Here is a 25,697-nt window from a genome sequence, read left to right as displayed (position 1 = left end):
GAAAGGCCACAGCAGTGAGAGGCCCACGTACCTGGAAAAAAAAAAAAAGATGGAGAGTATTTTTCAGGCCGACCTAACATGCATACATTTTCTTTCCTGGCAGAAGGAAAGAGTCTTAGGTTTTCAGTCAATTATGGAGAGAGTTGGAAGCTTCATAAGAAAACTGCTTCCAATGCTTTACAACATTTTCTAAAGCAGAAGCAAAATCCTCCACTTGCTTTTGCTTACTTGAGAAACATGTCATTGAGGAAGTTTCTGAGCTGGTAAAAGTCTCTGCAGACTTGACTTCCAAGAATGGCAGCTTTGACCCCAGAGGTGCTATTACGTGTGCAGTGGCCAACGTTGTCTGTGCCCTTTGTTTGGGCAAGAGATGTGACCACAGTGATGAGGAGTTTCTTAGAATAGTTAAAGAGAATGATGACTTGGGGCTTCCCTGGTGGCGCAGTGGTTGAGAGTCCGCCTGCCCATGCAGGGGACACGGGTTCGAGCCCTGGTCTGGGAGGATCCCACATGCCGCGGAGCAACTAAGCCCATGAGCCACAGCTACTGAGCCTGCGCGTCTGGAGCCTGTGCTCCGCAACAAGAGAGGCCGCGACAGTGAGAGGCCCGCGCACCGCGATGAAGAGTGGCCCCCGCTTGCCACAACTAGAGAAAGCCCTCGCACAGAAATGAAGACCCAACACAGCCAAAAATAAATAAATAAATAAATTTATAAAAAAAAAAAAAAAAGAGAATGATGACTTACTCAAGCCTCCAATGCTGCTAATCCTGCCGATTTCATACTGTGGTTCTGCTACCTTCCACTGCGAATTATAAATTCTCCCCAGGAGTTTTATCAGGCCCTGAATCAGTTTATTGCGCTACATGTACAAGATCATCTTACAACATATGATAAGGTAAGGGTTTAAATTCATGCCAGGACTGGGGATTTGGTGAGAAGTGAAAAAAAAAAAAAAAGGGTGAGATGCATTAAGAACTCAGACAACTTTATGTACTTCTTTGGTTCTTTCACTGTAATTTTTCCATAATGAACCTTACCCAAACTATTGGTAAATGTGAGGTCCAATCAGAGCAATTATAGGGCAGTATTACTTAGATCTCATGTAGGGACCATAAGAAGAGCTTTGAATTTTTTGAGACATCAGAAATTTCCCTATTGTGCTGATAAGGCACATACTTGAATTATGAATCTGTAATTGACTGATAAATGATGACTAGCATGTAGGTGAGCCTCCTGAAGAAATGACCCAATAATTTTGTTTCTCTAATTTTTCATCTGAAACTATCGGGTCTTAAAATTATCAGCATATTTTTTTTCAGAAAGTGTTTTGAATAATTATAAAGAATATTCTATAGGAACCTTCCAATTTACCCTCATATCCTACTTGAGCTTCTTTCCTATGAAGAAATGAACTTTGAGGTCATAACACATGTAGAAATGTTATCCATGTGACAGAAGCAAACCTTCTTATGAGGCCATTGAGATGTTTTTGGCCCAATTTGATGGTCCACAAAAGAGTAAATTTCTCTCTTGAAGTATGTATGTACTAGAAAGAATCCTAGTTCTTGGGGACCAATTTGCTGAGAGGAGGGCATCGGGAAAAAAAAACCATGAAAATGTGAGTAATTGAGCAAATGAAGAGATGTGATTTAAGGATTTAAGTCCCCTCCGATTAGAAGGAAGAGGCAGAAAACAATGTGTCTCAGGGTACCAGCAGGGAATTCTAGATCAGATACAGTAAGTAAAAGAGTTTGTGAAATTCATAAATTTTGCTTCCTACTCCCTAACCTACTCTAGCCCCACTTCCTCTTCATGGTGATTATAGTAAAATCCTTACAATAGGTTTGAAAACCTCTTATTGTATTTATTGCTTAGCAATTTCTCTGTAATAAGTTAACCTCTGACTTTTCTAAGTGTGCTTCCAGACATAGGTATATTCTTTATTGATTGAAAAAAACTTTTAAGAAGAAATTTGAGTTTGGTACCTTGATTTTCTATTCTACATTCTTTTTTTTTTTTCTTTTTTGAGGTATGCCGGCCTCTCACTGTTGTGGCCTCTCCCGTTGCGGAGCACAGGCTCCGGACGCGCAGGCTCAGCGACCATGGCTCACGGGCGCAGCCGCTCCGCAGCATGTGGGATCTTCCCGGACCGGGGCATGAACCCGTGTCCCCTGTATCGGCAGGCGGACTCTCAACCACTGTGCCACCAGGGAAGCCCTCTACATTCTTTTAAGATTGAACATTGCCTTAAGATTAAGCATTAAGAAGCAAAACTGGTTGCAAGGTTTAAAATGATCTACCTATATTCTTTATATTCCTAAGCTAATTGGGTTCATTTCAAGTTCATTTCAAGGCTTTTCTTGCATGAGAGTCATATATGCTGTAAAATGTAGTTAGGGATGACTAATCATGTTAAGGTTTATATCCTCAGGACTATATCCAAGATAGCACTGATGCTCTGATTAATACATGCCACAACAAATATGCTGCTACCAAAACAGCCACCTTAAATGATGATGAAATCATAAGCACTGTGAATGACCTCTTTGGAGCTGGTATGTGAAAGTATTTATCAATATTTAAGGTGGGGCTTCCCTGGTGGCGCAGTGGTTGAGAGTCCGCCTGCCGATGGAGGGGACATCCCGCGTACCGCAAAAAATATATATATATATATTTAAGGTGAATCAAGATTAATTGCAATTTTCTGTTTTCTACTGTTTACATTTTAGAGTCTTTCCCTCTTTTGATATCGGCCATTTACTACTTTGATCCCTACATCCCACTCCCAGTACCTTTCCCAACCCATTGACATTTACTCTTAATTTGTTTAAGTGCTGTTTTTTTGTTTCATGTATTCTTATAAAATGGGCTTTATATTTTCATGTATTAGCGTGTATTCTAATATTATCATGAATTTTAATATATGTAAATTACCATTGTTATTTACATCTCAACTTATTTCTAACTTTTTTCATGAAGCCCTTTATTTTTAAGGTTCAATCATGGTTGTCAGGTGTATTTCTAATTTGCTTCTTCTAATGGTTGCATAGTACTCCATGGCCAGTACCCCCTACATTTTACTAGTCTGCTGTCTCAGTAATGCAGATGTTGGCAATGCTAAGATGACTATCTTTGTGCATCAGTTTTCCCTCCTTTTTCATTAATGGTCTTATGTTAAGAAGCAGAATTTCTGGGTCACCTAATAAAAGGATTCTTGAGTTTTTCATACAGATTACCAAAATCCTTTTCAGAAAGACAATTTATACTGCCACCACACTACTATCATTCTTACATTTCATAGTTTTTTTCTAAATCACTTTTACCTATTGATGGAAGAAATTTTCACATATTGAGGTGTGGGGAAGTCATCATGGTGGATACGTGATTTGGCTTGAGCTTTATGCTAACTAGTATGGCCTGTCAAACATGCACTGTACATCTGCTTAACCATTAAAAAAAAAAGAAGAAGAATGCATTTATCAGATTGTTCGGAATGTCTACTTTGAAGATAGATATAATATATATGTCATCCCCCCTTCCTATGACACCAATGCTAGTACTCCTTTGAAGATGAAGTTTCCTTCTCAGACACCAAGGTCATGCTGACTCACTGTAAATATACTAACCTGTCTTTTTTGAAACCTTGAAGGAATGTACCCCTGTCATGTTTGATGTTTGTTCTTTGTTCTGACAAAATATAAAACTGTGGTTCAGGCAACCATGATGGAGCTGGATGGCCATTGTGGATGTGATTTCAGACACGTCCCTGCATCACTGAGAACTTGAATTTTCTATGCTGTATCAAACTCAAGGATAACACCAGCCATTTTTAAAACAATATCTGCAATATTATGGTTAGAAGGTTTCCCCTTGTAACTAAGCAACCATTTCAGACCCCAGCCAACCCTTGTTGAACAACCACACTTACTTCTTGCCAGCTCCAACCATAATTCTTGACAGACAACCTATGTAGCTTTGCAGTTTTTGCCTATACAAACCTTCCCCATTTTGTATTCTGGGGAAACACAATTCAAGTGCTTCTTGAATCTGTGTCTCCTGGGCTATAGTCCTCAGTTTAGTTTGAATAAAACTCTCTTCTATACCTATTATAGATTGTTTTTTATTTGTGTTGACACTATCAAATTTCTTATAGTTCCTGTAAGATATTAGACTGCAGAAAGAAAATTCCCTTAGTGTAACAACAAAATTCTAAAGGTGTTTTAGTAGTTTCATTTTACGTGGAATATTCTTCAGACTTGTTTTTTCATTTCTTCTTTATGCGATAGTTATTGGCAATTGGGTTCACTTTTTTCTAGGATCTATGTATTTGTATTCCTGAATTTTCTTTGCAAACAGAGGCATTTGTTTGGGTTTATATTATTTTTCCTCATGCTCCCCTCTGCTCCCCCTCCCCACACATTTATATATATTTATTATTTTGATCATGATTTAAATCTGATGGATGCAGGGGTTATTTATCATACGAATTTGATCATACTGTACTTAGCATTTCTTCTGCCAGCTATCTGATGCTAAATACTATCGTTAGAATTTGTGAGGACATTCTTTTAAAGCCTGAACACCACTGAGTACTAAAGACTGGGTGTGTATGGGTGTGATTAACACAACAAGTGGGCTTTATTTTCATTGGAATTCCATGAGATATCTAATAAATTTATTTCAGAAATATACAGTACGCCGAGATCCTGAAGTAATCAACAAATACAAAATTACGGCAAATAACTAAAATGATTAGAATATAGAAGAGTGCCACCAGATGTGCACAATCCAGTTAAACATAGTTTAGATAAAATGTGTGAAAAATAAGTAATATTCAGTGTAACACATTATTTATTTAAGCATTTATTAATGCAACAAACCTGGCTGAAATAATTTCATTTTGAATTCAAATAAGAGTAATAAAGAAAATTAATTTAAAAACTTCTACATGTGTCTGCTTCCGCTCTAGTGGTACATGATAGAATACTTTATTAGAAGAAAATAGTGAGTGCTAAACCACGTATTTTATTTTATTTATTTTTTTTTTTGCGGTACACGGGCCTCTCACTGCTGCGGCCTCTCCCGTTGCAGAGCACACGCTCCGGACGTGCAGGCTCAGCGGCCATGGCTCACGGGCCCAGCCGCTCCACGGCATGTGGGATCTTCCCGGACCGGGGCATGAATCCGTGTCCCCTGCATCGGCAGGCAGACTCTCAACCACTGCGCCACCAGGGAAGCCCTAAACCACATATTTTAGTGGATAAAATTTTTGAGCACACTGTTTCATCCGATCTGCTGTATTATTAACATTTATATTCCATATTTGACTCTTCAAATTGATCATAGGGATAATTTAGTTTCTCCTTTGGCTATAGTCAGTCTCTCCCAAAATAATTTATTATAAGCTCGATTGTTAGATAATCTGCCAAGATAAATAATAGGTTGCTTAAACCTTGATATAAACAGAAAATTTTATGATGATCCAAATATGAATCCTATTATTTATCCAGATAGACCTAGGTCTTGGATATAATGTCCATGGCTCTACAATGTGCAAAATCAGTGTCTTTCGTGCAGCATTCATGACTTGTTTCGTTTGTCTTTTGATAGTGAATAGAGTCAATATATTCTGAATAGAAGTCCATTTTCTCACACCATACTGCACATTACTACAAACACCATTGTTGGCAACTGCATTTGGACAACTCACTTTTAGGATAATTCCTTGCACTGTGAAGTCATGTTAGAAATTTTGTGGCATGAGAACTGTTGAATCTACTGGCTCACTGTAAGAGATTGCCCTATTCAAAAAATGTAAAACCAAGTCTTGAGAAGAGATGATTGGGAAGGATTTTACTTTGCTCTGTAGCTACATTTGGGTGCAAATGAACCCGCGTCCCCTGCATCGGCAGGAGGACTCTCAACCACTGCGCCACCAGGGAAGCCCTGATCACATTCTTTGATGTAGTATAAAGTTATCCTTGAGAAAAAGATGAAGTTTTACATAGAGTTTCTGGCTTTTATTTTCAATAATGAAAAACATCTTACCAATGTATAGATAATATCAAAAGTGAAGATACGTTGTTTAAAGGATGAATTTTAAAACAAAGCAAGTACACTAAAAATCAGTATTTAAAAAAATTGAATGTACTCAACCTTCCATTAGGCACTTATACAAACTTATGGCCTTGAAGCCAGATAAGTCCAAGTTTAAGTCCTGACTCTGTCTCTTCTGAGTTGTCACCTTGAGCAAGGTTCATAATGTCCTTGTAGCACAGTTTTCTCTTCAATAAAATGAGCATAGAACAGAAAAAGCATTCAATAGCTATGTATGATTTATGATATTAATTATTATTATACATAGATCATAGCCATTATCATTGTAACAATGGTTTATTTTGTAGTGAAATATTTCCAGTGTTTTCATTTGCCTTATAGATAATACCTATATATTTAAAACTTTTATTTTATTTTTTCTTGTGGTTGCAAACATGTAACATTAAATTTACTACATTAAACATTTTTACATGTACAATTCAGTAGTGTTGTGTATATTCACATTGTTGTGTAACAGATCTTTAGAACTTTTTCATCTTGCAAAAATTATAACTCTATGCCCATTAAACCCCAATTTTCCCACCTCTGTACTCCCAGCCCTAGGCAACTACCTTTCTAATTTATGTTTTTACGATTTTGACTACTTTAGATACCTTATATGAATGAAATCAGACAGTATTTTTCCTTTTGTGGCTGGTTTGTTTCGTATAGCATAATGTCCTTGAGGTTCATCCATATTGTAGCAAGTGACAGGATCTCCTTCTTTTTAAGGCTGTATAATATTCCATTGCATGCATATACCACATTTTGTTTATCCATTCATTCATCGATGTACATGTGGGTTGTTTCCACCTCTTGGCTATTGTGAATAATGCTACCATGGACATGGTGGTACATATATCTTTTTAAATCCATGCTTTCAGCTCTTTTGAATTAATGGATCACTTGGTAATTCTTTTTTAAATATTGTGAGGACCCTTTATATTGTTTTCCATAGTGACTGCACCATTTTACATTTCTACCAGCAATGCATTAGAGTTCCAATTTTTCCACATTCTCATCAACATTTGCTGTTTTCTGCTTATTGGTAGTGGCTGTTCTAATGGGTAAGAGGTTAAGCCTATATTTTGAAATAAACGTTAATGTATAATAATTGTATTATTAATTGGTATTCATATTTAGATTATTTTCCCTGGATTCTTAGTATTCAAATACAAAGTAACTTGAGGATCCAATTTTGCTAATACTTTTTTCCAAGACACTTTTTCTCTCTTTTTTCTTTCAGAGTTTGAAACAATATCAACATGTCTATATTGGAGCTTTCTTTATTTGATACACTATCCAGAAATTCAAGCCAAAATTCAAGAAGAAATTGGTAACATGCTTTCAGATGAAAAGTATAATTCTTATAAGAATATATTTTCATTTTTAGATTAAATTTTTTAAAAAACCTTTTTTTTTACCCAGATGGAAACATTGGGATGAAATCAACCAGGTTTGAAGACAGGAAAATTTTACCCTCCACAGAAGCTTTCATAAATGAAATATTCAGACATGCCTCCTTTCTTCCTTTTACTGTTCTTCATTGGTAAGGATATGCTGCTCCTTTGGGACAACAACTCTCCCAAAGGTGGTGTGGGGAGGAGTGAGGAATCTCAGGCATTAGACTGAATACTTTAAGTGCTTTAAAATCTATAGTATGTTAATGTTATTTTAATATTATTTAAAATCATTTTATTTTCTTTTGAAACCTTTAATGAAATTTTAACATAGAGCAAGGCAAATTTTGTGAATATTTTTTATAACTAAACTATGATGCCATTAACTTTCATCTTATATTTAAAAATTAAGGGGAGAGAGGATATAGAAATTTGGAACAATTGATAATCCAACCACAATATATGTTTGGCTATTAAGCGTTGTACAAACTCACTTAACTTCCCCTTACGAGTAGCGTTAGCCGCCTGCTAATGTGATGTGGCTTCATTTTCAGTAGCTAAGAATTTTACTGAACAGTAGACCGAGGAAGCTAGTTGCCACAAACAGATTAAACAGAGTCTACATTTATAGATATTTGAAAGTTTACTGAACCTTATGCCAGATTCTCCAGATCCCAAATGCATGCAAGTATAGACTAAGAAGATAGGCTTTATTAAATATGTATGTGAACAACCAAAGTTCTGGTGGTTTGAACTGTTTCCATTCCACACAACTAAAATAAAAAATTAAATTCTCCGTGCTTTTTCTCTTCCCATCTTTATACAGCGAAGGAGGGGGAATGTCTCTCACGCCATGTGGTAATCGGCAGAGCAGAATGCAGTGCCTCAGCCCAGGTATCTCCAAGGGCCAGACCACTAGCTGAGCAGAGTCAAGCCCAGACAGTGAGCCACTCAGTCCCCTGTATTTTGCCTCTCTCATTTGCTCTCCATATTCACACATGATGCTATCTATTCACTGTGATCCCTTTTCTTCAGATCCCCTTTCTGGTTGAAGTAGACTTCATCTTTAACTTAAGTGTATAAAAAGCATCCTACATTTAAATATGCAGCTCTTCTGTCCCAAAGGCTTCTGTAGGGTGACTTTGGGTGCTTCATAAAAGAGTACGACCTACAAGCTTTACTAAGAAATCAGGAACAGAGAGACCTGCCAAGTTTACAGGCATTATTTGGGATGAAATGAAAGTGATCATAATCTTTGGGATTCTGAAAACACATCTGAGAGCCTCACTAATAGGGAGAAATATATTTTAGGAAATAGGTATTCATTATATTATTAGAAGTGAAGAAATAAACTAATATATCAACTATAAAGATCAGAGGCATCGGCCAATGAGAGTAGTGTGATATAAACCAAGAATTTTAGCACAAACGTAAAAGGCATCTTATATATTGATATGTTGTTTGGGATTAATCTGTTCTCCACTTGGATGTTTACCATTTTCCATTTAAAAGGACAAGGGATTAAAGAGCAGAAAATGGTTAAAATGAAATGAATTTTAAAAAGATAAATGGAAGAATCTTAGGTAAGGGGGCAAAAGTTTTGCTATTATATATAACGTATGCACACACATACACGAAAGACCAAACAGTACCCTAATAAATATTTATTGCATGTGTGCTCTTTAAAAGTTATGTGGAAAGGCATTTTTATATATGAAGTTTCAGAAGTATATATTTAGAAAGAGAGACCCTACAATGAATAAATTTATACATTGAGTCCTTCTTTAGAATATATAGTCACTCATAGTTTAATATTAGTGAAATCAAATTTTACATGCTAGGTTTCCATAGGGTGGGAGCATGTGGTTTTTATGCAGAGTAGAATTTGAGCAGCTGAATCCACAGAGGGAGTGTGGACAGGAATGTACTGAGAAAGGCAAGTGGCTATACCAGGAGCTGGTAATCCTTCCAACAAATGGCTCCATCCCTTTTTTGACCTTCTCCTTTGTTGGGTTTTGAGGGCACCCGATGAAGAATACCCATATTATTTGCCAAAGTTCAGTACCAGCTGCAAGATGAAAGTAGGTCAGAGAGAGTTTCAGATACTAACTTTTTTAATGATCAGAGCTAGTTTGCACAGTTTGGCTTACAGCTAGACCAAGGAGGCTTACTTATACTTTTTACCTGAATTAGACATACTTCTACACTCAGACTCTGGCAAAGTTGGACGACAGCAGTCTCCTCTGCACGAAACCTGCTCTTCAGCTCAGCCCATTAATAACTATAGATGAGATGTATTACCTTCTCTATAGGTTGGCTAATCAGAAAAGAGAACCCAGAAGTGGCTAAGACAAATGTGTCCAGTGACTGCTCTTAAACTCATCACATTGAAATGTCACTGCTTCTCTGGGGAGAAGTGAGTGTGAGGGCCATCTCAGAAGTTAGGGAGTGCCATATGGAAATATAACATGGCTTAATCTAAACTGTGCATAATTACAGAGGTATAAAAGGGAAAGATGTACAGTATACATAATGAAGTCTGAGTATGGGACTAGAAAAATAGAATACTTGTTCTAGAAGCAGCTTAGAGACCATCCAATACAACCAATATCATTTCACAGCTAGGAAATGAAACCATAGAGTAGATATGAGATTTGCCCAACATCTCACTGAGACCAGTATCTAGAGTTCAGATTTCCTAGTTCCAATTCCATTCCAATTCCTAGTTCCTCCCATCAAGTACTAAATGATGTTATGTTTTGTTTTTCTAATCTACTAATAGAAGCCAAAAACACATGGGGTACAAAGAAAATGTTTTATAATGTCCTTAATAGTTTCTGGTTGTATTCGAATGTGTCTACTTATGACCAACTCTGTCATAGAAATACTGAGATAATTTTCTAGAGATTTTAACTCATAGCAATGCCTGCTTAACAAATACAAGAAAAAGAATAAATTAGTGATTTGACAATAGGTAGAAGATATATCAATTAATGAACAAAGGGAGATTTATAAAGATGTCACATCATTATTGCAGTAAAAAATAACACTAACAAAAAATAGTCCATGCATCATGGGAGGCAGCTTAGGGATGGGTTATTTGAATTTACAGGATGCGTTGTAATGCTGCCTTTCTCTTTCCTACAGTACTACATCAGATACTACTCTGAATGGTTATTTCATTCCCAGGAAAACATGCACCTTTATTAACATGTATCAAGTAAATCATGATGAGGAAGCCACCAAAATTATTTCCTGAGATAAAATTTGCTTGGTTATTTGTTTGCTATTTATTAATCTGGGAAAAATTTACATTCTTCTTAACCAAACTTCATTCCCTCTGTTTCTCTGGAAAGAAGTTGGAAATAAATTCAGTTTTCTTTCCTCACAGATAATAGGAAGGATGAAATCTTAATACAGATTCATTCAGGGTAAATCAAATTTCAAAAGTGGGCTCACTGGGGGAGTTGTGAGCGAAGGACTTCGTGGGCTCACCCTCTGCATGTGTATGACCAGCTGATATTTGAAAAGCAGCCTGAAACCCCCCACTGGAGTGTAAGCCACCAAGCAGGGACTTGTTTTTTCTCTCCCTTTTTGTTTGTTTGCTTTTTCCTCAACCCCAGTACCTAGATCAGTGCCTGGCACATAGTAGGCACTCAGTAAATATTTGTGAATAAAATGCAACTAGAGGCTTGCCCATATCAACTACGGAAGGGCAGTCTGAGCCTAAGGTACCTCAGGCAGTGAAAAGTGAGGGTGATGAGTGGTGATGGCACTGGTGGGAATAACGGTGAGTACAGTTAATCTTTATAGACTCCCACTGTGTGCTGGGCACAAAAGCTCAGATGTATCTCCTCTGACCTCAACAGTAATCCTATATAGTGGTGCTAGCATGACCCCAATTTTACTGATGAAGAAACTTTCAGCCAGATTGAACAAATTACTTACGATCACATGTTCAGCAGGTAAGAGAAGCAGGACTCACATCCAGTTTAAATCCTGTTTAATATGTAGATCTTGTTTAATGGAAATTATATGCTCCATGTGGTGAGGGCTTGATGTCGCCAGTAAACTGGTAAAGATTGCAATCTTTTCTTTTCCCCCCCTTTGTCCACCACACGGCTTGCGGGATCTTGGTTCCCAACCAGGGATCAAACCTGGGCCTTGGCAGTGAAAGCACCAAGTCCTAACCACTGGACTGCCAGGGAATTCCCAAGATAGCGTTCTTATACACTCAGCCGGTTGTATGTACAGTACTCTGTACAGCTTCTCCGTCTTCACCCAACATCTCATCTGACTGATGGCTTAGGCTTCAGGCTCTTAGGGAGGGAGGTGATTATCCTGTGTACCTAACAGCACCTTCACAATCTCTGTAACTAGCAAAATGGTAGAATACACTGCACAGACCGTCCCACTGGAACACTGATTGTCAGAGAGATTGATACATCCATTCTCCACCCAGTGATCATACTGGATAAACCTAAGCATTTTTAAATGCATTATAAGAAGAAATACAGTCAGTGTAAATTGAATGGCATTTATTTTCAGTTGGTACAACCCCAAGTATCCCAAGTGTTCTAGTATCCTAAGAACTTGTGATTGTATTGAATATTGAGTAATGATCAAACAAACTCAGTTAACACACGTGCTGGTAAAAAAATACTATTTGTATGGAGGCACTTGTTTAAGTAAATGAGTATGTAATTCAGGACTTGATATTATGGGAAAATTATTCATGTTGAATCTAAAAGGTCACAAACTCAAGCACCCACTGAGCAGTGGAAAATACCAAAAATGAAAGAATTGTACTTTGTTGAAGCAGTGGCAAGAGGTCATCTGCTGCATCTAATTCAACCCAGTAAACTGTTGGCGAGCAGGGCATTGTCCCACTGTTATCAGCTCTTTCAGTTATAAAAAAAAAGAACGTGAAAATGTAGATTTTCATGTGGAATCTCCTGAGTTTTAAATGTCAGCAACAATTAACTATTTTTAAAAGATTATGAGAGCAAAACGAAGTTTCTTGGAGGACTGAGTATGACTTGTAAGTCCCCAGGTCCATGACCTCTGGGGCAGAGAGAAAACAAATTTTTCTCCTAGACAGAGGGTGACATCTATAGGCAAAGAGACCCAGTACTTTATGAAGTCAAGTGAGTCCCTGATGTATGGCTTAAGATGTAGGCAACTCACAAACATTAGTTGTCGTAGACGAGCCAGATGTGGTGCCTGTAACAAAAAAAAGGTGGAGGGAGAAGAGAGAACCAAATGCACAACAATTTGGGAACTGTGGGCAACCCCCTCAATCAGAGCTGCTTTCAGGAGACCTGGCTCCTCCTGTGATGATGTATGAAGGCTATTTCCTAAACATAGTGAGAGAGCACCAGAGTGAGAGGTGTGTGTCAGTCTCATCATTCCTGCTTATTTTGCTTAAAGCAAAGGAGATTGAATATTTATTACCTTATTTATGCCACAATTTTGGAATATTCTAATGAGAATTTTGTGGAATTATTCATTTAAGATAAAAATTTAAATACATTTCATGTATTTTATTCACTACTTAATGAACCAGAAGTCATTTTAGTGAAAAATAATTGTATTAAATTTTATTATTATTATTTTTTTTTTGCCTCTCCCGTTGTGGAGCACAGGCTCCGGACACGCAGGCTCAGCGGCCATGGCTCATGGGCCCAGCTGCTCCACGGCATGTGGTATCTTCCCGGACAGGGGCACGAACCCACGTCCCCTGCATCAGCAGGCAGACTCTCAACCACTGCACCACCAGGAAAGCCCTGTATTAAATTTTTATGATAACTAAACCTGTCAACATATTAAAGGAAAGAATGACATATATATCTGTTATAATTATATAATTACATAGCTCCATAACTATATACATATATGTATATATAATTTATAAAGGATGTTCTGAACTTGAACAGAACACTTTATGCAAAACAAAATTATTATGGAAAAGTTGGCAACAAAGGTAAAAGTGATAAAATGATTCCTTTAAAATTTTTTATTTTTGTCTATTTTATACAGAACTATTTGGGATAATCCCAATTTATTTAGACCTGAGAGATTTCTATATGAAAACATGGAACTGAATAGAACTTTGTTGAGAAGGTGTTGACTTTTGGAATGGGAATCCGGAAGTGTCTCAGAGAAGATGTTGCACGAAATGAGATATTCATTTTCTTCACCACAGTTCTGCAGCAGCTCAAGCTGGAGAAGTGCCCAGAAGCCGAGCTTGACCTGACACCCATGTATGGCTTAGCCATGAAGCCAACACCATACCAACTTCAAGTAGAGACCCGCTGCACAGGTAGTTCCTGTTCATCGATTCTCAGACTGGGTGGAGGGTTTCTTGTTTAATTCAGAAAAATTATGGGCTTCAAATTCATTTAACAAGAAATTTAGAATTCATACCCCTATGCTGTGCTGTTCAGTTCATTGTATGCCATCCTAGTGTAGGAGTTAATTTTTGAGTGTATGGGGTTTTAAACCCATGTCTCACGTGATGGTGTCCCAGGTGTCACTGTGTCACTGTGAATATGGAAGAAGGGAACGAGGACTGCTGGATGGAGTGAGCAGGAAAAGGAGTTCTATCTTCCTTCCCTTAACGCCAGCTACAATAGACAGGTGTACTGATATTTGTTTTAAATATTGGGTTCAGAATAAGAACAAGGTTCTGACTTTAAATATATTTCTTTCCACTGGACTAGGTACTAGGTATTCAAGAGGTCCAAAGAAGGGAGCTAGAGTCACCCAGAGCAGCAGAGAACATTCATGGTGATAAAAGGTGGACTGAGCCAGATTTAGAGAGGCAGGGAATGGGACTTGAAGCGGGGGTGGGTTTCTTCAAAATCTATTTTTATGTCTGCTCTTATGTTTTCTGGATTATGAATTTAACTTCAGAGCAAATTGGTGTTTTTACAATGTTACTAATTCCTTTTGATACCTACTAGATATACGTGTGTATTAGTTTGCAAGGGCTGCCATAACAAAATACCACAGCCTGAGTGGCTTTAACAACAGAAATTTGTTTTCTCACAGTTCTGGAGGCTGGAAGTGTAAGATCAAGGTGTCAGCAGTGTTGGTTCCTCCTGAAGGCTCTTTCCTGGGTTTGTAGATGGGCTGTCCTCACATGGCCTTCTCTCAATGGCCACCCATCCCTGTGTCTCTCCTTTTTGTTGTAAGGACAACAGTTATATTCGATTAAAGCCTCATCCTAACAGCCTCATTTTAGCTTAACTATTGGGTTGGCCAAAGAGTTCGTTTGGGTTTTTCCATAAGATGTTACTGGAAAACCCAAACGAACTTTTTGGCCAACCCAATACCTCTTTAAAGACCTTATCTCCCAATACAGTTACATTCTGAGGTACTGGGGTTTGGGATTTCAACATATGAGTTTGCGGCAGGGTGGGGGGGAGATACAATTCAGCCCATAATAACATGTTATGAGAAAAAAAAAGACAGCAATTAAAAAGTTTTTCAGTATAGTACCCAGCACTAAGTATGTGCTTCTTTAATTGAACTTGTTAATGAGCTAAGGCATATAAGGACATAAAATGGACAGTGAAAAACTAAGAATTTCAGATTGAAGCTTTAAGGGGAGTTGCATTATAAAGGGCTTGAAATCCAGGCGGAAGTTGAGAGCATGTCTGGAGTCTAATTCAAATGGAGAGAGCACTTAGGGATAATGACCTAAGACCATCTGGATGATGACCATCTTGACCAGGATGTTGCAGTGGAAGCCGAGAAGTTAAACAACTGACAGACATTGAGGATTAAAGTCAGGACTTTGTCTTTCTTTCCAAGTACAAATAAATTCAGCATAATCCTTGGGAATAAACAAATTGGATTGCCTGTCATTTTTTGTAAAAGCTTTTGAAATTATTTGTATTATCCACGTGACAGTGTGTCAAACTGAAACTATCCTTACATTTTTTTCTGTAAAAAACTATCAAATCTTCTGTATATGCACTAATAATGGGGAGGACAGGAACACTATAGGAATATTGTTATCTGTTTATCTGGTATTTTCTTTAAGGAATTGTGTTTTTCTAAAACTCTTATTTTGTTTTTTTTTTAAACAGTAAGCAAATAAGATTCTATACATTTATTTTAACACATTGTATTGTAAAATGCTAATTTTCACTTTAACTCTGCTCCTAAGGCATGATTAGTGTACTGTTGGGCTTTTTGTATAATTCATAAGTTTGCAGTTTATGTAATTTTAGAAACATGGATAAGAATAAGACAGGGAAAAGAACATTTAAAAGCAAAATAGAAATAACTTTTCTTTTTCATTTAATTTCATTTTCATTTAATATGTAACGATGAGCTATTTTTAATTATATGTATTTACTTATCTGGAAATAATTTATTTTATGAAATATAATTAGACGCAACACAGTGTACCAACATTTTATATTGAAATAACTTATAACATAAACACTCTAAATAATCAACTGGAGACTACACACAGAATTCATTATGACGATGGAGCAATTTCTGCATCAGTGGTAATCCAAGACAAGTGAAGTGCTTAAAGCCATTATACATGAAGTAAAAAGAGTAATAGATATTAGATATCCTGCTATACAAAGGTACATATGGATGCTTACCACACTGTGCCCCCCTTGTAGCTACAGCCCCCTGGGGCTTTTGGTAACACCATGAAGATGAAGGTCAGACTAGAAACTATCCACTGCATGATGCAAGTGAGCACAGAATGTGTCTGGTCCCAAGTGTTTTTCAGAGACGAAAACTTGCACCAAAATTTATAAAGACATTTATATATTCCCACATTGAAATTCTCTAATTCCTTCCCAGTTAAACCTATACCTCAGATGTGATATCAACCCACATGACAGAGTAAGAAATCAGAACCATTTTTGAGAGGTAAAAGGGGTCTTTGGGGATTTTACTCTCTAAATAATTATTAATTAGGCTGTAAAATCTACAGATCCAGGCTTCCAAGTGTGTGGACACATGATTTGATGTTTCAGATTCACACAGGACGTCCCCACAAAATCCAAGGTTCATACTTTAAACAACAAAAAAGGCACCGTACTATGTACACCTTAAATCAGAAATAGCTAAAGGGAGGTGTTTTACAGCTTAACAGGCTATAAAAAACAAATGCCCTATGAGGAATGCACCGTTGGCTTCCCCTTCAGATAAGAATAAAAGCAGGATGCAGGCAACTGATTCTCTATGACACACATTTTTAGCAGTAAGAGAGCTAAAACAAAAATTATAAAAGTTTATATGTCTTTTCTATCCTTCAAGTTATTTACAGAGAATAGTTTACCTTAATTCAACATCACTATCAAGCCCCATCAACCATAAACTACACACATACAGGCAATACTGTTGCCTTTATCTCTACCCCTGTGGATGGAAGCATGTTGCATGAATGAATTTTCCAGCTAAGTGTGATGACCAAGTTCCAAAATGCTCATTTGAATGGATCTTAATTACTGTCTTTCTGATGTCTTAAAATGCATTTACTAAATATAGTTTTATCTTTTTCAGACTTTATATTGACATTTATTTCTAAGGGTAATGCACTGGGCTATAGTCATTTGATGAACTCCTGATCAATCCTCCATCCCTGCCTCAATACCTGCCTTCATTCATTACCTTAATGCTGACCTCCCCAGCTCCCTGCAAGCTCCACAAATGCAGGGCCAAGTCTGCTTGGCTTCCATTGTACCTCCAGTGTCCAGCACTGTTTCAGGCACATAGCAGACAATCGATAACTAGTTGTTCAGTGAATGCAGGAATGAATTAATGATTAAATGAATGAATCTAACGGAGTAGCAAAAGGAAGTATCCGAGATTTTCTAGTATGGGTAGTATTTCTGGCATCTCTGCTCCTATTTTAATTTCTACCTGTTGCTTCAGTCTCAAAATCTGTTCAGTGCTCTCACACCTGTTTAAGCTATAAGGTCCAGACCTCATCAAATACACCCTTAATTCTTTTTTTTTTAACTCACATTTTTATGACATCAGATCCCAGCTGGATATCATTAGCCTTCCCCCATCCCCACAGGACCACTGTCAAAGTGTGTCCTAGCACTTAGGAAACTATCCAAAAGTAACATCTCAAATGTGCTCCAGAAAAGTCAATGTTTCTCCCGCTCCAACATCTTCATCTTGCCAACACACATGCATACAGATAGGCAGCTGACCATTCATTAACTTCACCAGACACATTTGTTGTCTAATGGCATCTGTCACTTCTCCTGCACACTCTGATGGAGAGAAGGGGTCACTGCTTTCTCCCTGTAATGTTTACACCCAAGGATGGGTGTTGGAGTTTACTTATTTTTCAATGGCTTAACTGAAAGTTAGGAGTAATTCTGAAGAAAGCTTACTTGAGGATTGGGAATATTGGAAGGAATGACATAAACATACACACAAAATTATGTCCTATGCCCTACTGCTTAAGCCTAGGACTAGATTGTTCCTAGCACCTCATCCTGCACCAGTTCCCTGCTCTCTTTGCTCCCTGTGGACAAGAGCAGTTCCCTGATCCTCTACCTACCCTGCCCCCAGATTCCCATAGGCTTTGTATTTTGTGCTTTCTTTCTCTCTCTCTCTTTCTCTTTTTAGTTAGCTTAGCTAGAGGTTTATCAATTTTATTGATCTTTTCAAAGAACCAGCTTTTGGTGTCATTTATTTTCTCTCTAGTAATTTCTTGTATTCAATTCCATTAATTTCTCCTCTAATTTATATTGCTTTTCTTTGGCTTACTTTAGATTTAGTTTGCTCCTATTTTTCTAGTTTTCTAAGGTGGAAACTTAGTTTATTGATTTTAGATCCTTTTTTCTTTTCTAATATATGTATTCAGTGTTCTAAATTTTCCTCTAATACGACCAGAATGTGGTCTATCTTTGTGAATATTCCATATAAGCTTGAGAAGAATGTGCATTCTGCTGTTGTGGGATGAAGAAGTCTACAAGATGTCCCTTACTATTTAGTTGATTGATGGTGGAATTAAGTTCAACTGTCTTTACTGATTTTCTGCCTACTGGACCTGTTCATTTCTGATTCCAAACTAAAATTTAAAACTAAATAATGTGTGAAACATGCATGCAAACAGTTAATATTTCTAGCTACTGAATTATTGTGGAAGTTTATTTATTGGCATGGAGAGGTGATATATTTTAAAAAGCTAATGTGAAATATTGCATGTAACTATTAATTATTTTGTGTATATATACACACGGAAAGTGTAAGATGTGACATGCAAATAGAATGCCAACAAAAATATGATTTTTTTTCTATTTCAGCTTATGCTCTAAATATAGTATTGCATTTATTTGAGATTATAAATTTCCTCTACTTCTGTGAATTCACATAGGGGTGAAGAAAGCTTTCAGGGTAGCAAGTACCTATCACAAAATTCATGTGTTTGGTCTAGAGAGGGGGATGAATCTTCAGACTAGATGCATGAACTGTGAATTAAAACACCAGGTTATAGAAGTTTTGCATTAATTAAATTAAAACAAAAGCTGGCATCTGAGAATAAAGAAAGAGACACACACTGTTAGTATAAAACCTCAAAAGTCTGGGATCATTCATTGATCAATTAAGAAGCTCTACACACCTACATAACTAGATAAACTAACTTTATTTAGTTTTTAATGTGTGTTTTTAGGTGCCTACTTTAAGCCAGGCTCTTTAGATGCCAGGCATAATAAAAGATGACTAAAATATGATCTATAACTTCAGAAGCTCTTTAAGATAGAGGTGAATGATAAGTGTGTGTGTGTGCGTGTGTATGTGCATAGATAGCATATAAGTGTGTATATATATATATATACACAATGATATAGTTAAATGTACATATCTTAATTGTTCTTTCTAAGACTAGTCATAAAAATTCAAGCTTTCTCGTTCCCTCTTCATGCATTCAATGGGGGTGTGTGTTTGAAAATTTCTTTGCAACTTTCTCTTTTTGTGAAGAGTCCTTGACAGGCTGAATGCCCTTTGTTGATCAAGGAGCTTCGTATGGTTCTGCCAACTTACCTCTTTGCACAGCTGGTCACTCTTCTAAGGAGTCTTCATTCTTTGATTCCTTTGTGCCAGCTTGGCCTATGTTATACTATTTCCTAGCATTCCATACTCAGTGGTCCTCACTGGGTTTCACCATGCCTCTCACTATTCTGCTTGGCACTTTGATTTTCATCTATCTATTTAGAATTGCCAACAGGTTTTACCATCTCACAGTAGGTGAGAACAGAGCGGTTTAGAAATTCAGCACCTTGGGATGAGAGTTTAACACAGCTGGAGGGCAGAACGTCACCTACCATCTTAGCAGTGCTTGCTTAGCTTAGTGTCTGGAACATAAAGGCCTTCAACATGTATTCAGAGGAATCACTTCCATTCAAGTGTTTATTGACAATGCACTTCATTGGGCCTCTGTGGGCCAGGGAATAGTACTGTGTGAAAAGGCTCTCCAAAGTTAAAACTGCTGTGGGCAGTGAAGTGATTTACAGGATGATATCTCTTTGGTTAACAATATTCTTACTCTACATGTTTCAGAAATTTGGGAAATGAAGCCAAGTATATGAAAACTATTCTTTGGAGCAGGAGCAATAATAGCTTCGGGTTTTGAAATAAGAATCAAAGGTGGTGGGGGGGTTCCCCGGTGGCACAGTGGTTGAGAGTCTGCCTGCCAGTGCAGGGGACACGGGTTCGAGCCCTGGTCTGGGAGGATCCCACATGCCGCGGAGCAACTAAGCCCGTGAGCCACAATTGCTGAGCCTGCGCGTCTGAAGCCTGTGCTCCGCAACGGGAGAGGCCGCGATAGTGAAAGGCCCGTGCACCGCGGTGAAGAGTGGCCCCCACTCGCCGCAACTAGAAAAAGCCCTCGCAACAGAAACGAAGACCCAACACAGCCAAAAATAAATAAATAAATGAAATTTTTTTAAAAAAGAATCAAAGGTGGTGTTTTCCCCAGATTTGGGGGCAAGATAGATTCGAACCCAGTTACTCTATATATGGAAAGCTGCTGTTTGCTTTTTAGTTAAGATTTTTAAACAATTTCCCCCATTTAAAGAAAGTTAAGTTACTCACTTCTCCTCACCACTGCTTCTTGCTCTATACAACAAACGCAAGTTTGATGAGGAAATTTTTATTAAGGTATCCATACAGAAAAGTGCACAAAATGTAAGTTTAAAGCTTGGTGAATTTTTACAAACTGACCACCACCAGCATTCCACAGCCCCCCAGCCTTTCATTCCTCCTTAGTCTCCAATCTCTGTGCCTCAAGGATAACCCTTATCCTGACTTCCAATGCCATAGTTCAATTTGTCTGTTTTTGAATTGTACATTAAGGGAATGAAACAAAATGTGCCCTTTTGTGCTTGACTTCTTTTGTACCACATTGTGCTTGCAAGATTCATCCATGTTCTATTTGAAAGATCAATCAAGTTGTGTGTAGTTGTATTTCATTCATTCTCATTGTTCATTGCTATCGATTGTTCCATTAGGTGACTATACCAAAATTTATGAATGTATTTTATTGATAGAAGCCACTTGGGTAATTTCTATTTTGGGTCGTTATGAAGAGTGCTGCTATGAACATTCCTGTGCACAGTTTTTGGTGAATATATGTAAACTTTTTCGTTGGCGGATATAAATGTAGGACTGGAATTGCTGAGTCATAAAGCATTTGTTTTTTTAATTGAGAAATTCGAACTAATATTTCAGCATGGTTGTACCAATTTATACTCCCACCAGCAAGCTGAAAAAGTTCTCTGGTTGTTCCACATCCTTTTCAACAGTTGATATTTTCTGTCTTATTTTCTGTATTTTTGGTTTAGCCACAATGATGGCAAACATACCCTTATTAAAGAGACAGATGGTCAGATAAATCCCTGGCCTGTTACCTTACGTGAACTTGATTTTGGCAATGTTAGCTAGTTCATTCTCTCTTAATGAAATGAATCTAGGACAGATTGAGTGCATTCATCCACTGAAGTCTTTCAAAAGTGAATGATCATCCAACCCCCTGCCACTGCCCCCCTCCCCCAAACACAAATGGTCTTAGCTCACAGTTACCAGGGCCTCCTGAGAAAGCAGTTTTTGCCAAGACTGTCTTTTTCCAATTTCTTTGGGAAGAGATTTTACAGGATTTCCCCCATTAATCAAAACAATTTCTGCCTTTAAAATGTATCTCAGTTATTATAATGTCTATGTTTAGTTTATAATTTCAGAGTGATCTAGAAGTGGTTATTTATATCTGTTTATTTTGTAACATATGCCTTTTATATTTTTCAGAATTCTACTTTTCGCTGAAAGAGTCGGTACTGAAAAAACAGGATGTTCTATCAACTCACATTCCTAGAATTCCTTTTTGGTCAGAAGTGTAAGTCTGTTGACCCTTCCAAATTTTGTCTCTCTGACAAGAAAAGAAAATCCAGAAGAGAACATTTTGAGATCGTATTGTTTTCCATTGCCCTTGTGTTTGTTTTGCTCTGTTTCACTCTATTATCCAACTAATACCATTCTGCCTATTATTTACCTATTTTAAAATAAAGACTTGGAGTAATTTTTCATATTTTTCTAGAAGTCTCCCTTGATTAGAAAGGTATTTCTGGGCAATAAAACTTAAGTTTTGACTGTGAAATTCTGTCAATAATTTGAGAAAGTTTGAAATTTCTTTCTGTTGTATGTACAGTAGGTGATCTTATGAATTCCACATGGATTTTATAGCAACAATCCTTCAGTAACTAGTTTCTAAGAAAAATAGAACCTTTTCCATACTTAATTTACAGACCTAGCTTTCAATTTCCTCTTCATTTTGTTTATGGTAAGTTTTGCCATGAAAACATAAGTGATTTTAAAATAGCCAAATATATGTAGTTTTTTCTTTATGGTTTTTGAGATTCCTATCATACTTAGGAAAGCCTTCTCCACCCCAAATTTATACAAATAGCCTCCTACCATTCCTTCCGATATTTTTCTTTAAAAAAAAAAAAGGTAGGCATCCAATTCTGGATTATCAATCATATCAGCAGCATTTATTAAATTAGGCACTCTTTCTCACTAAGTTAGATAAAAACCACATATATACTTATCTTTCTGTGGATGCTCAACCATATCTGACTAATATATTTATATATTTATGTGCCAATATTACATGTTTTTGATTACAGTGACTTTATAGTTATCTTAGTATCTGAAATTCTCTCACTTTGCCTTACTTGTTCTTATTCAGTATTCATAAATTTCTTGGCTACTTTTAGAGATTTATTTTTGCATTACATATTCCAGAATTATTTTATATAGTTCCACAGAAAAGCTCATTGAGATTATAATTTGAGTTGCGTAAAATTTATGTATTAATTTTAGAAATACCAACATTTCTATGACAGTTCTTATTCTGGTTGTTTTATGTCCTGCATTTGCATTTCAAATTTTAATTTTTATATCTTAAACTATTCTTGCTATACTTAGGTCTAAGAATTTTATTGTTTTGTCCATATTATACATGTATATTATTTTTCACTTTAGTTTCAAACATTATTGTTAGGACTGAGAAAAAGTTATTGAGTCTCATGAAGTGTCCAGTCAGAGTTAATCTTGGGACTTTTTCAGGAGCTGCTAGAAGGAGATACTCAAAATGAAAAACATCTTGTCATGAGGAACCTGGGAAACAACTCAACATGAAGGAAAATAGAATCTAGAGGTGGAGACATAGTAAGTAGTAGAGCTATTATTTGAATTTCTGGAACAAGCCATATCTGAAACCATTATCATTTGTCCTTTTCAATTACTCAAGCCAATAAGCTTCCCCTATTTCCATTTGATTTAAGCAAGTTTAAGTAGGTCTTATTTTTCTTTGCTTATCAAATAAGGTATGTATAGACATTTGAACTTGACTCTTCCAGATGACTTTGTTGCTGGGAATCTTCAGAAAACTGCCAAGTTACACTCTACTACTGTCATGGAAAAAAATAATTTAATGGTAGTAGAGCTGAACTTAAGAGAGGTGTTGAAATGTTACCAGAGATGTGTAGGATGAAACTGAGATTGCTTCCTTAGAGCCCAGTTTTAAGAGGTACTGATACAATAAAAAGTATGGGGGATTACAAATACAAAACTGTAAAAATAAAGCAAATCAGTTGTGTGAAAGGATGATGAAGGACACTTATCTTCTATTGCCTGTACAATATAAATTTGATACATTAATATTTCCTTTCTAATGGAGAGTTTAGAACTTCATTTGACAATCATTATTTTATTCAAGGCATTTTTATTAAAAAACAAACGTTAATTGTAAGTAGCATAATTATGTTCTTTTGTGTGTGTGTGTGGTACGCGGGCCTGTCACTGTTGTGGCCTCTCCCGTTGCGAAGCACAGGCTCCGGACGCGCAGGCTCAGCAGCCATGGCTTACGGGCCCAGCCGCTCCGCGGCATGTGGGATCCTCCCAGACTGGGGCACGAGCCCGTGTCCCCTGCATCGGCAGGTGGACTCTCAACCACTGAGCCACCAGGGAAGCCCTAATTATGTTCTTTTACTCGAAGAAAATAGAGCTTGAACCGACTATGATGTTCTGAAGTTTCTTTTGTGCCCACCTGTTTATCCAGAAAGCTGGTTTCTTCATTATTGGCTTCCTTACAACCCATCGCACAACTCTGATTTTGTTTATGTTTCAGCTTTAAAGTCATACTGAGGCCAGTCAACAGCTTTCAAATATTTGATCATGTCTGAGATTATATTTAGGGAACTCCTTTGCTTCCTGTTGAAAAATAGTTGAGGCTCAAATAGGATTTGGAATGACCACTTATCACTCAGGGTTTCAAAACGTAACTTTTGTATCAGTTGATAATTCACTTATTCATTCTTTCATTTCACTCCACATATGTTTAAGTGGGTATGACTATAATCCAGGCACTTTTCTAGGCACAGCATAAACATCACCGGAAAACAAAGATCTTGCTCTCATGGAACTTAGATTCCAAAAAGGACAGAGCAAATAAACCTATAAGCAAAATATAAATTATGTCAAGTGGTGGTAAGTACTATGAATTAATGTGAAGTAGAGTAAGGATAGAGAATGCAGGTGGGGAGGGGTGAGGATCCCCTTTCATATGATAGTGAGGAAAGTTCCCTTTGATAAGGTGACCTTTATGCAAAGAGTTGTAGTGAAGTAAGTACTAAATGGATATCTAAGGAAAGCACATTTTGGACAAGTTAAGAGACTCCGAGACACAAGTATGCTAAGCATATTTAAAAAGTAGCAAGAACATCTAAACGGCTGGAGTAGATTGAGGATCCAGGAGAAACAGGCAGCACGTGGAGGGGGGCTTGATCATAAGGGATATGATATTTGTTCTAGAAGATTGCTCTGTTTGTATATGAGAATAGACTGTAGAAGGGCAAGTGTAAAGAGCTACTACACACCTGCAAGATGGTTGCTAAGAAATGACATTAAATTTTTCACCGTGGAGGTCATTAATGACCTTGACAAGATTAGTGTAGAAAAAATAAATTTTATGTTTCAAAATTATACATTTTCTTATAACATTTCTTATATAGAAAAGTTACACATTTTCTATAGCACCCTCTTCTGGGCTTTCAGTGAAGCGGCTATTACAGTAACACAGAAGAGAGATGATGGTGCTTGGACAGGGAACACTAAGTGAGACATGGTCAAATTTGATACATTTTGAAAATAGATGAAGAGAATTTGCTGGATGTGAAACAGAGGGCTTGTATCAATGTTCTATCAGAAAAGATATGGCACATTTAATTAAGATAACTAGCGACGTGTTTAATAAAGGAATTATTTAGAAAGATGTGAGCAGGGTATAGAGGAACACAAGGAATAGTACAATGCCCTGAAGAATGAATATAAAAACCTGTGTTAAGCGGAATTTTAACAGACTTGCCTTAAGGAAAACACCCAGCTCAAAATTGCCCCATGAGGATATAGATGAAGGAATCAGTACTTTGACCTGCCTCCACAGGAGCAAAGGTTCCCATTGACTAAAACCAATTGCAAAACAAAGGACAAGGGAGAACCTTGATTTAGCTCCTACAGGTCAGCTTTCAGTGTCATGCATCAGGGTGTGGAAGGGTGGAGAATGAATCTGGAGAGACAAATGGAAGATATCCAGGATGACTCTATGCACTTGGCTCGAGTAACTAGAACTGCATGAGGATCAGTGTGTG

The 25,697-nt window shown here is 37.1% G+C and overlaps 1 protein-coding gene across 9 annotated transcripts in view; it reads left to right on the top strand.

Moving 5' to 3' along the window:
• Positions 1 to 25,697, top strand: part of LOC132427298 (cytochrome P450 1A3-like) — an 87,693-nt gene that overhangs the window by 3,837 nt on the left and 58,159 nt on the right. For 7 of the 9 annotated variants that reach the window (XR_011246512.1, XR_009519867.2, XR_011246515.1 and 4 more), the window contains exons 2-7: positions 7,344 to 7,433; positions 7,526 to 7,646; positions 8,324 to 8,391; positions 13,703 to 13,819; positions 21,796 to 21,883; positions 23,116 to 23,217. Coding sequence is in view for 1 of the 9 variants with exons in the window: in XM_069540765.1 (XP_069396866.1) it covers positions 7,540 to 7,646; positions 8,324 to 8,391; positions 13,703 to 13,819; positions 21,796 to 21,883; positions 23,116 to 23,125 (390 nt within the window). In the remaining 8 variants the exon portion in view is untranslated. Of the gene's footprint in view, positions 1 to 2,432; positions 2,557 to 7,343; positions 7,434 to 7,525; positions 7,647 to 8,323; positions 8,392 to 13,702; positions 13,820 to 21,795; positions 21,884 to 23,115; positions 25,682 to 25,697 lie in introns of those variants that run through there. The other 2 variants (XR_011246514.1, XM_069540765.1) reach the window with 2 other exon arrangements.

This window comes from Delphinus delphis, chromosome 6 (assembly GCF_949987515.2).
Source record: "Delphinus delphis chromosome 6, mDelDel1.2, whole genome shotgun sequence".
NCBI classification, from domain to species: Eukaryota; Metazoa; Chordata; class Mammalia; order Artiodactyla; family Delphinidae; genus Delphinus; species Delphinus delphis.
The sequence above is the reverse complement of the archived record's forward strand: the minus strand, read 5'-3'. Positions and strand labels throughout refer to the sequence as shown.